This window comes from Hoplias malabaricus, chromosome 14, assembly GCF_029633855.1.
Source record: "Hoplias malabaricus isolate fHopMal1 chromosome 14, fHopMal1.hap1, whole genome shotgun sequence".
NCBI classification, from domain to species: Eukaryota; Metazoa; Chordata; class Actinopteri; order Characiformes; family Erythrinidae; genus Hoplias; species Hoplias malabaricus.
This window is the reverse complement of record NC_089813.1, coordinates 9,985,562-9,998,508: the sequence shown is the minus strand read 5'-3', so window position 1 is coordinate 9,998,508 and position 12,947 is coordinate 9,985,562. Positions and strand designations below refer to the sequence as shown.

The 12,947-nt window shown below is 38.5% G+C and overlaps 1 protein-coding gene across 1 annotated transcript; it reads left to right on the top strand.

The window, feature by feature from the left end:
• Nucleotides 1–3,804: 3,804 nt before the first annotated feature.
• On the top strand, nt 3,805–11,085 carry ren (renin). Its single transcript, XM_066644121.1, has 9 exons — nt 3,805–3,866; nt 5,194–5,356; nt 5,784–5,907; nt 6,009–6,127; nt 6,353–6,549; nt 6,895–7,017; nt 7,404–7,548; nt 9,835–9,933; nt 10,051–11,085. The coding sequence occupies exons 1-9, from the start codon at nt 3,805–3,807 to the stop codon at nt 10,210–10,212; spliced, it is 1,194 nt and encodes a 397-aa protein (XP_066500218.1). The 3' UTR covers nt 10,213–11,085.
• The last annotated feature ends 1,862 nt before the right edge of the window (nt 11,086–12,947 follow it).

The following is a 12,947-nucleotide window of genomic DNA, read 5'->3' as shown; positions in this document are numbered from 1 at the left end:
TGTCACATACTGGAAAAAAAGTATTTATAAAACATGTGTCCCATAATGCTTGCACATGGCACATTTTATGTTTTATATATATACCTTATTCAATTTTTATATGTTTTGTATATGTACTTAAATTCACATACAAACTCAACAAAATATGCAATGTTTTTTTTTAGGATTGAAGCTGCAAAGCTGACAATTAACCTGTAAATTTCCCATGAAAGTGAGGAGGAAACGAGAGAGAATTGCGGCCTCCACAGTTGCAGTTTTGTACAATCAAGTGCATTATGGTAATTGTCTAAGCATGCTGTAGACTGCCAGAGCACACTCAATCCACACTAAATGTGCTCGGCTCAGTATATATTCCACAGTTTACCATCGTATAGTTTCTGAAATACTGGAGAAGAAAATGTTTACTGCCAGATTGTTGGCAGCAATGTGCCTTGAAATATTTGATTTGAATATACACATTACAAGTCTCACAGTTTTACTGAGCACTTATGCACTTTAATGAATTAAAAAATACATCACATTAGTCTGCACTTAGGCAAAAACACAAACCACAAGTATTTACTTTGGGACAGGCCCAGAGGCTGAGGTTCACCATTAAGTGTGGGAAACTCTGTGCCAGGCTTCCTCACAACCCTGAAGATCAGAAATCAGAGGTCAAAGGGAGCAGGCTACCTCCTGGAACTGATCTCTGAGCAGTCCAGTGAGGAAAGAGAGAGGTGAATGTAACTAAAAACACACACAATTCATGTTCACCCAGCAGCCATAAATCTTGCATCTTGTGATGCACTGTAATGGCCATTGATATAAGCTCATTTATATATGATCAAGCCATATCAAAATGAACTCAATTTCAGTTTAAATTTTTGTGCAGAGTCTGAATGAATCAGTTGCCCACTACAGAGTGACTATGGTGGCCTCTGGCTCATGTGAATGAGTTATACTTGATCTTAGACCCAGTACTCTGGCCATTAGGTCTGGGGTTGACATGAGCAAGGATTTCTGCCCTTGACCATGGGGCTGGTTTGGAACAGAATTGGGCAACGCTGACTGAAACACTGTGGGAACTAGAAATTGCTTTCAAGTTCTGACAGGCAAAAGGACTCATGGATTCACCTATTAATGCTGGTCAACATCAAGGTAAAAGGATAACCAGGGTGTTTATTTTCATGATTCTGCTTGTAGTAACAACTTGACAGTTCAACTGGATAGTTCTTTTATCAGTAGCTGTGTTATAACTGTACACGACTGCAAATTTTACAGAACTAGTTTGAGTTGAATATACCAAAGGATAATTTAAATATAAAATATATTCATTCATTGTCCGCTTATCCAGTTCAGGGTCGCAGTGGGTCCGGAGCGTACCCTGGAGTGGGCGCCAGTACTTCACAGGGTGACACACACACACCTACGGACACTTTTGAGTCGAAAATTCACCTACCAATGTGTGTTTTTGGACCAAGGAAGGAAACTCACATGGACACGGACAGAGCACACAACAACCTCCTCACAGACAGTCACCCGGAGTGGGACTTGAACCCACAACCTCCAGGTCCCGGGAGCTGTGTGACTGTGACACTACCTGCTGCTCTATGTTCTTTTAGTATAAGTCCTATTTTACATATTTATTTAATCCCCTTTCACATTTGTACTCTGTACAGCTCTGTACGCATGCAGGCTAACCCAGAAATGTCCCTGGAGGAGCTGTATGTGTGAATGCAAACCCCAGCAACAGTTTTCCCAAACGTTACCCTGACTCTTGCTAGCCCCCTACTAAACACTCCAGCTAAAGTCAGAGTCAGTGCATCATAACATGTGCATCATTACAATTCACTACCATCTACTACTGCTGTATCTAACAACGGAACATAACTATGACATAATAAGGTTGGCAGGCAACAGAGCCCATAGAAAGCAAGTGTTTACAGTTGGAAACTTTCCTGCAACAACTACTACATCCTACTGTGTAACATGTAACCCACATTTCAGTATAGAGTCCACAAACAAAGAAAAATACACATAAATTCTAATGTCAGATTAAGAAAATAAAAGTGTTATTCTAGTAATGGTCCCAGTAAAACAGATCATAATTTGTTCCACTGTGTAGATTGGACTGGGCACAAGTTCATGCCTGTGGAGTATCTGATTAGCTGCATATACCACATTAAAAGGCAGAAAGTACAAAGCCCTTTCTTACCATTGTTCTAACAGTTTGATTCATTGAGACTGAATGACTTGTGGTGGAAATATTTGCCCATCTTCAAATTCCATTGCATCCCCCCCTGCAGTGTAACCATCTTACAGTTGCCTTGTAATTACTACTTACCCCATTTTGACACATGGCTTCTATGTTCACATTAATTATTAGAAAACAAGGGAGTGCATACGTATCTGCTACTCTAATCAGACATACTCCTGGAGGTGTTGAGTTTGAACATATTCACCAGGATAAAAGCTGAAAGGGAAATGCTTTTTATTACTGTTTTCTTTTAAGACCAACTTTAAAGGGCAAGTGCAAGCAGATGTGAGCTAGCTGGTTAGCTAGCTCAAATCTATGCACATCTGTTAGTCAGACAGAGATGCAGATAAAGGGGAAAAAAGGGAATGAGAGAAAGGAAGCAAACAAAACCAGCCTATGCACACTACAGGCTTCATTTTGGAATCCGGCTTGTGTGGTTCCATTTAATCACAGTTGCATTAAATCTGTAAATTCTGTGGAGGGCTGTGGTTTTACTCTGTTATGTTCTAACAGCTTGAGGTCTTTGGAGTGACCTCAGGATTGAACAATACTGGCATAGCTTTCTAAGAAATTAAAGTTTTTAAAAAGTGGCACAAAGGTCTTTTTGAACAGTGTCATAGGGAACCACTTTTGATTTCCTACAGAACTACTTTGAGGAATAGGTTTGCAAAGGCGAAGGACAATTCATAATGTCAAGGTTCTAGGCCAAATGAGAGATTCCTAGAACCTTTGAATTATGAGGAAATTCTTTAAAGTGTAAAAGGGTTCTTCACACAAACATATAATCCACAAACATCTGTCTCAATTTACATCCACTGAGCCAATGTTCTTTTTTTTTTCAGAAGAAAATCAGATATAGGAAATGTGCAAAAGGTATTCATTTGGCGACAGACTGTGAGGTACAGAACGAAATCAGCCAATCAAACTGGCTACAAATTAATTGAGATTTATCACTGGGGTACAGCTACATTTAGATATTTCTGAAATGCGAGGCATTGTGGTTGTTAATTTGATTACAACTTTATATTAATTTTATACAGCTTTTTTGTTGTTTTACATGATCTATATCTCTGTTCTTTGATCTTCACACTGATGTTTCAGATTATTTCAAAGGGTCCTATTTTTTCAAATGTATAAACTTAAAATAAGGCACTATAATTATAACACTACGATGAGAATCTTTGTTATTGCTTTAATGGCTAACATATTAATACTGCTATACTGAAAACACTGATCCCAAACCTTTTGACCAGTATGTATATACGCACGTTGCTTGTCAACCAGCCAAACACTCTAGTTTTGGATTTCAGAAAAATGGACTCCCAGAAGTCAAAGGTCCTGGGAGTACTTCATCAGAAAAGAGAGAGAGAGAGAGAGAGAGAGAGAGAGAGACCTGCAATTAAGCCCTGCGTCAACCAGGTCAGTTTATCATTAGAGAAACACTATAAAAGCTGATGAAGACGGACAGTACCTCAGAAAAAGGACAGTAAATGACGGAAGCTGGTGAAGAAGTGTAGAGTACAGAGGATACATCCATTAGTTTAAAGTGCTCAACTACACCAGAAGTAATGAAAGTGCACGTGCTGGTTCTCCTGTTGTCGCTGTCTCTGAGTGTGCAGAGCTTAAGGAGGTATGGAAACAGTTCCTGTAATGTTTAGTTTTGTTTTTTTGTTGTTTTTTTTATGAATATGCTATATTTGTTATTTATTGCTGCTGTTCAAGGAAAAACATGTATCCTCTTTTTTACAACACCATTTAAACACAGCTGTCCTTCACATTTCATGAACATTTCTGATCAAAAGACTAGTAGAAATCCTCCAAAATAAGTTTGAATACCATCTATCCACTGAAAGAAGGTTTTTCCCTTCTCTTGTAAGGTTACCATTTTGGAGATACATGTTGTTTTTCGGGCGCTGATGATTGTATTGTATATAACATTATGTGAGAAAACTTTTGAGAATGAATATTGGTGTGTTTAGGCAAATGGTGCCTGGGCGGCTGGTGTCCAGCACAGTTTTGCAATTTACCTGCTCAACCAAATTTGATTTATCTCATCATTTAACTGCCAGGTTTAATTTTAATTTGCATAGGAGAAAGTACCAGGACTGAAGTCATGCACTACAAGTTTAGAGTATGTATACATGACTTGTAAAAAATGATCTCAGCAATTATTCGGTTGTGTTCATCTCAGAACAGTGTCTAACTTACACTCCTCCTTTATCTTGTATCTCCAAGACACTGAGGAGTAAAGAATCAATCTTTATTTTTAATGTTACTTTTGTCAATGTATTTTAATTCATATTAAGACCTTTCAGCAAATGATTTTAAAGCAATTTCTATTACAGACAGTCTCCAGGACTCTCTCACATATTATAAGATATATATAGTGACTCCCTAATGCCCGCAAGTCAGATGAAATCTCCCTGAATCTAGAACGACTGGCCAAGAGCAGTCGGGGGAACACACTCTAGACGAGTTGCCAGTCCATCACACTCACTCACACATAAGGACTCTTGAGTAGCCAATCCACCAATCAACAAGTGTTTTTGGATTTTGGGAGGAAACTGTAGCACCAGGAGGAATCCCACGCAGAGACAGTGTGAACACACCATACTCCTCACAAATTGGGCAGGGTTTAAACCCCAGAACCTTGAGGTTGTCTGACAGCAAATCTACCTGTTGCATCAGAGTGCTCTCCTATTATTATGATTGTGCACATTCTAAGTAGCATTATATTTATGTGAGAAATGGCCCACAATATATTTCCAATATATTTCCAATGGTTAATAAATTAACTAAATAGTTTAGTATGTATCTAGCAACCATCTGAAGAGTGTTTGATAGTTAAAAGTGGTTTTATTTATGTAAAATAATAAAGGGTGATTGATTAATTATATCTTATTGATGTAAAGAAAAAATAAACAACACTGAGTGCTTCCTCTCTCTCACCTTCTTAGGGTCACCTTGAAGAAAATGCCCTCCATTCGAGAAACTCTTAAGGAGATAGGTGTCACTCCGGCCCAAGTCTTTTCTGAAATTTCACAGAAACTGGACGTCATTAACCCATCGCCAAGGAATGGGACAATCCCAACACCTCTACCTCTAACCAACTATTTAGATGTGAGCAGCAACCAACTACAGACACTGTAATACACTTTTAGTAGATCTGAGTAGATAACAATGAATCCTTCTCTGTGGAAGTATGTGGTACAGTCCCCGATGGAATAAAGCCCTCCATTCTAATAGCTGGGACAATAAGTGATAAGCTAATATTAGTCACTCTTTAATAACTTACCTTGATGTTTTTGATTTCTTTGTAATATATCCTCAAATATGATTCCTGTAGCATGTTCTATACGTTGGGACAGGAGCAGGTTTAATACTACTGCATTTTTACCACACTTAATTTTCATTCAGATGCTGATTCCACTTTAAAAGCATTTGTTTTTTCCTGTTATAATTGTAAAACAAATCATTTAATATTCACTGGTTGCAGTGATTGATTGCATTCAACCTACTGCCTTATCTTCTGTAATCTCTCTCCCAGGCTCAGTACTTTGGAGAAATCAGTATTGGTTCTCCAGCTCAGATGTTCAATGTTGTGTTTGATACTGGTTCAGCCAATCTATGGGTGCCATCGAATCTGTGCTCTCCACTTTACACAGCCTGCTGTGAGTAATTTAATTGACACACGCACATACAAAAAAACCTCTTTCAATGTTTACTGGCCCAGTTGATCTCCCCATATTCTTCACTGCTTTCTTTTCTTCAGTCACTCATAACAGATACGACTCCTCAAAATCTTCCATGTACATTCACAATGGAACAGCATTCTCCATCCAATATGCTTCTGGAAATGTCCGTGGATTTCTCAGCAAGGACATAGTTGTGGTGAGTATAAAACGGTAACAATGGCTCAATAATCCTACTTCATAGTTCCAACTTTATTACTGCTATGGCCTCAAACATCTAGCCCATGTCACCTGGTACCATCTGTAACACTTGTGCTAAGAGGCTAAAATGTCAGTGGCACATAGACAGACAGTAGCACATTTTCTGAGTGCCAAACCCAAACCAAAAGTGTAACCTCGTGCTCTTGTTTCCTGATATCCACAGGTTGGTGGTATCCCAGTTATGCAAGTCTTTGCAGAGGCCACAGCTCTTCCAGCAATCCCTTTCATCTTTGCGAAGTTTGATGGCGTTCTGGGAATGGGTTATCCAAATGCGGCCATCGATGGCATCACACCAGTGTTTGACCGCATCATGTCTCAGCACATACTGAAAGAGGAGGTTTTCTCTGTGTATTACAGCAGGTTGGTTGATTGACCAGGCATTCAAGTTGGGGAGCAAATGAATAACCATAGTCTAATTTTTGTTTCATATGTTAACATGCTTTTTTAACACTGTGTGAACATGCTATGGTAGACGGCACAAATTCCAGTCACACACTTTTTTTTTTTTTTTTTTTTTTTTGTGACTTCCACAACAAATGCTGAGTCAAATCAGGTGTATTTGAGCACACAAATGACAAACCTGATGCCTTTTAGGACAAAAACAAATCAAATACTGGAATGTGAAAGGATTCATAGGCAAAAGGGCAAATAATAGATCATTCAAAAGTGTATTTTATTAACATCAAGCCTGTGTGTGTCTATCAGGGATCCCCAGCGAATTCCAGGGGGAGAGTTGGTCTTGGGGGGCACAGATCCAAACTACTACAGAGGATCCTTCAACAACGTCCCCACAAAAGGGGAGGGAAAGTGGGAGGTCGTCATGAAGGGGTAAAAACCATGTTGTCATCATGACATACGCCTGATATTATATCATAAAAACTATAGCGAACACACACATATACATACACACACAGAAACTGAAGTTGTTTCTATGGATACAATGATCATCTTATCATCTTTGGTTTATTTATAGAAATAGTGAAATGAGGCATGTGAACATATAATTAATATTAGTTGTATTTTAATGAGCCAAACTATCTTTTAAATTATTAATATTGGCTAAATCTGATCATGGCCATTTCCAGTCTAAATGCTGTTGAACACATCAGTGCACCTATTACACAAATACCACATACAGATGTTTGCAAATGGTTTATAAATTAATAATTTGTTATAATTAATAAATGGTTAATTTGTGTATGTTTTGCTTGCAGTGTGTCTGTGGGGGGAGATGTGTTATTCTGCACAGAAGGCTGTACAGCTGTGATTGACACAGGCTCCTCCTTCATAACTGGCCCTGCTTCCTCTGTCTCTGTCCTGGTAAAAAAGATTGGTGCTGTTGAGCTTGCAGAGGGTGAAGTAAGTATTGTGCATTTTTAATATCTCATTTAATATCTCATATCTTAGTGGTTCAAACTTTCATAACGACAACAGAAAACAAGCATTCAAAATGATAACAGGCAGGGACAACTTTAGGACTTATTGTTCAGCGCACAAATGACTTAGAAAACATCATCTGCACATAATCCTATAAAGGACAAAATTTATATTGTGGAGCAGCTTACTCTTTACACATCTGGATGGCTTTTGTAACTGAGAAAACCAAAGGAAGTTTCAGCCCACACAGCCTTCTCCCAACTGATCAACATGTTCTTCTGAAAGTATGTTCCAATTTTGTCTCAACTTAGTCTGCCAAAAAAGACAGAAGCTGCTTTAAAAAAATGCAAGGTTTTATTAGTGACATTCACATAATCCTTTTTTTAAGTTTATCATTATTTTGTCTATTACCTTGTCTAAGAGGCTACAGTAAACGAAGGCTACAGTTTTAAGACTACAATTACAGTTGTTTCCACTTAGCTAAGCACTGTATTTTTATTTTTTTTCCGGCATACTTTTTAAACATGAAGAATTTGTTTGTGGGTAAGTGTGGATGAGTTATTTAACCTGGCTGAAAAACACAACCCATCATGGACCCACTGAATCTTTCAGGACAGCTTTCATGTCTAAACCCACGGGCAGCCAGCTAACAACAAAGCACAGCATAAAATTGTTATTTCACGCTTTACAGGACCACAGGAAAATCTCATGGACTTTTGAAGTATGGACCATATATGTAAAGTCTAATGGCAAGCAATTGAAAAAATTTAAAATCCTGCAAAAAATGTAGAATCCTTGATGTGTTTTGTACTTTTAACGTATAAAGGTTTAATTTACCATAGACACTCCCCATTCTTTAAATGCTAGAAGCATGAGACCATAAAAGAGAGGCATCGTAAGATATTAACTATTAGTGAAGGGGCTGCATGGTGGCGCAGCAGGTAGTGTCGCAGTCACACAACTCCAGGGACCTGGAGGCTGTGGGTTCGATTCCCGCTCCGGGTGACTGTCTATGAGGAGTTTGGTGTGTTCTCCCTGTGTCCACGTGGGTGCTCCGGTTTCCAAAAAACCGGAAAAAACACAGTCCAAAAACACATGTTGGTAGGTGGATTGGTGACTCAAAAGTGTGAGTGTGTGTTGCCCTGTGAAGGACTGGTGCCCCCTCCAGGGTGTATTCCTGCCTTGTGCCCAATGATTCCAGGTAGGCTCTGGACCCACCGCGACCCTGAACTGGATAAGCTCTTACAGATAATGAATGAATGACTGAACTATTAGTGAATGATTCTTCTTATGTTCAATATTTATAATAACTCCATATAGGAAGTATATCACAGTAGTATCCCAACTTCCAGGCTATATTACAAAATCACTGTAACTGGCAAAAATATGTCAGATTTATTCATACTTTAAAACAGCATTTTCACTTGGGAATGGCAATCTACACTTGTGCTTTTATGAGTAAAAATGAAATCTTCAAAATCTGTACCTGACCTCACTTATTCACTTGGGTGAATGCCAACAAATCTTGATAGAAATGTTCCAATATATAAATTAAATTCTTCACCGAGCAAAGTGGAACAACTCCCTATCAATACATACATTAAAACATACATTAAATAAATAAAGCCATTGTATGAGCAGGTCTCTATAAACTTCTTCATGTATACTATAATGTAGGACTAATGGAATTTTACAAAAGTCAGGAGAATCAGGACCAATTTCCAGAAATGCCCTTTCTCACAAATAGTGGACAGCTGGAGATTTTCCAAGTAAGATGCGTACTCACAGCTGTAAAAGTTTCAGTCGACTTAGACATGGGGCAGCACTTGTGTAGCATGTGGCATGAATTCACTGTGATTCTCCGGAACATTACAGGCTCTATTCACAGACACGCAGCTCACTCAGACACAACCTAAACGCTGTAATAGGGGACTGGCAGCATAAATCCAGGTGGTGTCTGGTACAAATGTACATCTGTGTTCACACATCCAGCTCCTCCAGGTAAAGCCCAGTAAAGTTCTGCTTTACCATGCAGGTGTGAAAGGGGCTTAACATTGCTGATACTCACCCACTTGACATAATGTATTATTTTGGAACTAGAGAGCTGGAGATACTTTTTTACATATGTCATGACTATGTGTATGTTTCTGTTAGTTTAGCTTGATATGGGTTCTTCAATAACACTTTCAAGTTCTACTTGATTATGGTTTCTATTTATAGGAACAGTGTTTAGTCATAGCCTTTTTTTCTTGTCTGTGTTTTTTTCAGTACACTGTGAACTGTGACCTGGTCATGTCATTACCCAGTGTGGCCTTTCACATTGGTGGCCTGGAGTACCCTCTCACACAGGAAGACTACATCCTCTGGGTATCTCAATCTCAATCTCTCTCCCTATCTGTGAATATTAATCAAACATATATAGATACTATATCAAACACTGCAAGATAATTTTTTACATCCTCCATTTTTTTTCCCAATCTACAGCAGTCTCAATTTGGAGAGGACGTCTGCACTGTGACATTCAGAGCTCTGGATATACCACCTCCTACCGGACCAGTGTGGATACTGGGAGCTAACTTCATTGCCCAATACTACACAAAGTTTGACCGAAGGAACAACAGCATAGGGTTTGCAAAAGCAGTGTGACGGCTGCCAGAACCCACCAGATATTTGCTGCAACTAAAGCATGTGCAAAATACTACCACAGTCATTTTCATCTTAAATCTGTTGAGGTAACCCACATCTAAATTCAGATAATGCCCAAATTGACGATGACAGATGTTGACAATTACTGGTGACTTGTGGTTTTTCTTGCCTTTGTCTTATAACGATCATCCATTTTATTATTCTGCACAATAGGATCTACATAGGCATCAGCTCTAGATCAGACCCAGTGAATTTGGCATTATATGAATGAGGTAAATATAGTTCAAGTTTAAGCAATCAAAAACACTAGTGGACACACAATATTTGGACACCCCTGCTCCAACCCTAAATAGCAACTGACCTCTTTTTTCACATACCTAGCACAGGGCTTCTTCAGACCAAAACTTCTTGTACACAGCCTAAACAATCCATCTGTGCCCAAATCCATTATAGCACCATGTCTACTACTGACAATATTTAGCAAAGAATTTGGAAGTGATACTTCCTCTGAAAACTATGTGACTTCAGTTTTTAATAATATTATCATGGCTTTCTTCGTAAGAGCATCTTCTTTTCATTTTCCAAATTTTGTTTTCCAATGTTATGACGGCAAATGCTTCCTTGCAGGCTCCCACTGTATCTTCTTGCATGATGAGAAGACATAGTGCTTCATTGTGTAGCTGATAACATTTATCTGAGAGCACCTACAGACTGCATGCACTGCTTTAACCCACATGGGTAGATCATTTGCCAACAATTGCTTTTTTTTTTTTTTAAAGACACATCAGAATTCATTTGCCTGAATGAAATGTAATCTGACTTGTATCTCTTTCTTCAAAACAGTCTTACTTACTTAATCTTTTATGTTACGTTACGAATGGACATATTTTATTATGCACATGGCCTAAATAATGCTGTAATTAGTCAAAACATAATCAATATAGAGGCTTGCCTTTGTGTTGTCTCTTATTTAATGTTGCATTTAACACTGATTCTTAAAATAATCTTTTTTTGTTTGTTTTTTTCTGTTGTTTTCCTCTTTAATCAGTTACTGAAATATAGTTAGTGTCTGAACATCACATAGCACAGAGTTTGAAAATCCAATATTGTATTAATAAAGAGGGACTGAATAACTGAGCAGTGATCTGATTCATGAGTCTGCCAGTTCACCTTCCAGCATGTGATCAACTGAAAAGAAACCCATGCAGACCCTGGGAAAACACACCAAACTCCTCACAGACCCACATCACCCAAGGTGGAGATCCTATAGGAGAACCCACAATCTTAGCACCATGGAACTGGGTGGCAGGGACACTACATGTAGTCCCACCATGCTGCCCTTAAATCAGTCATACAAATGCAAACTATTATGCCATATTAAAATGTTCAGAAATCCAATATTACATTTAAATTTTACCTTAACAAATGTATTCTGTACAAACCTTCCATGGGAAATTTAGCTCCCTGAATGAAAAAGCACACCACCTTTCATCTGCAAAAACTCTCTTCCTCCATTATTATTTGCCAGAGGTTTCGGGGTGACATGAGTGAGGTCTTTCAATAAAAGAACTAGCCACACTAGTATGAGAAAAATGATCTGCAAAATTAACCACTAACAGTTGAATTAAAAAAGAAAGTGACTGAGGTTTAAGAACAACACACATACAAGACACACTTTCAGAACTAATTCAATCAAATACAATCAAAATTGACATAAACTGATTTTGTTGGTGTGCACAGAATGTCCTCAGTGTTCAAGCTCCCTGTGCTTTATATGTAACATGAGCATTCTGGTTTTGAGTAAAATCAGCACAAAGAACCCGCTGTCATTACCATCAGAACACTATCTGATGCCACACTGTCCTTTCCAGCCAAGGTAGGAAAATGGATAAAGCCAGAAAAATATTCATATATCACATTATAAATATTTGTTATATTCAGACACAGACATTAAAATATATTTACACAATGTCATGCAGGATTTCCACACAAAGTTCCAGCAAATAGGAATGTCTTCATTTAGTGATGACATCCATCATAATGGAAAAATGAATGACATTTTCTGTTTCTTTGAGTTTGTGTGCATTTGGCGATGGAGCTGATATCACATAATGTTCGCATTAAGAAGCGCTACAAAATGGAATGCGAGGCCTGAACTCCCGCTGTCACAGTCAGGGCAAAGTCGCCGGCTCACAGTTGGAGTTGCAGCTTCTATCAACCTTTGCTATCCTGCCCCGCCCCCACCTCAAATCTTTCTGTTTCCTTGATTGTTATTTGTATTGTTTATTCTCAGCAGAGCTTCAGCTAGATGTCTTCATTGATGTCTTTTCATGGAACACAGTCCACTTTCGGCTACTCATCTAAAATCATCTATGGGGCCAATTCTACCTGTCAGTAAAGCAAGAGGATTATGTGATTCTAACATGAGCACCAGGGCTACTGTTTTTCTGTTTCCTACATAGTTTTTTTCCCTTTGTTTTTAACTTTCCCAGTGTAAAGCAACCTTATGTGTGAGGCACTTAATTAATGTAAATCATTACTATGATGAAACTGCCCACAGTTAGTGAGTGGTTGGTTGAATATGTGAAATTGCCCACAGGTGTGAGTGTGTGACTGAGTGAATGTGTAAAACCTTGTTTCAGTTCAGACTTGGACAGCTCTATTACCATACCAGTCCTAACAAAAACTTCAGGCACAAAAGAAATTTTACTAGACTGGCCTAACCGCAGTGCAGA

What these genes read in the sequence shown, in the direction of transcription:
- ren (XM_066644121.1), top strand. Translation starts at nt 3,805, where the DNA reads ATGAAAGTGCACGTGCTGGTTCTCCTGTTGTCGCTGTCTCTGAGTGTG. An exon ending in AGTGTGCAGAGCTTAAGGAG is followed by an intron (nt 3,867 to 5,193) that starts GTATGGAAACAG and finishes TCACCTTCTTAG; the next exon opens with GGTCACCTTGAAGAAAATGC. An exon ending in TCCACTTTACACAGCCTGCT is followed by an intron (nt 5,908 to 6,008) that starts GTGAGTAATTTA and finishes TCTTTTCTTCAG; the next exon opens with TCACTCATAACAGATACGAC.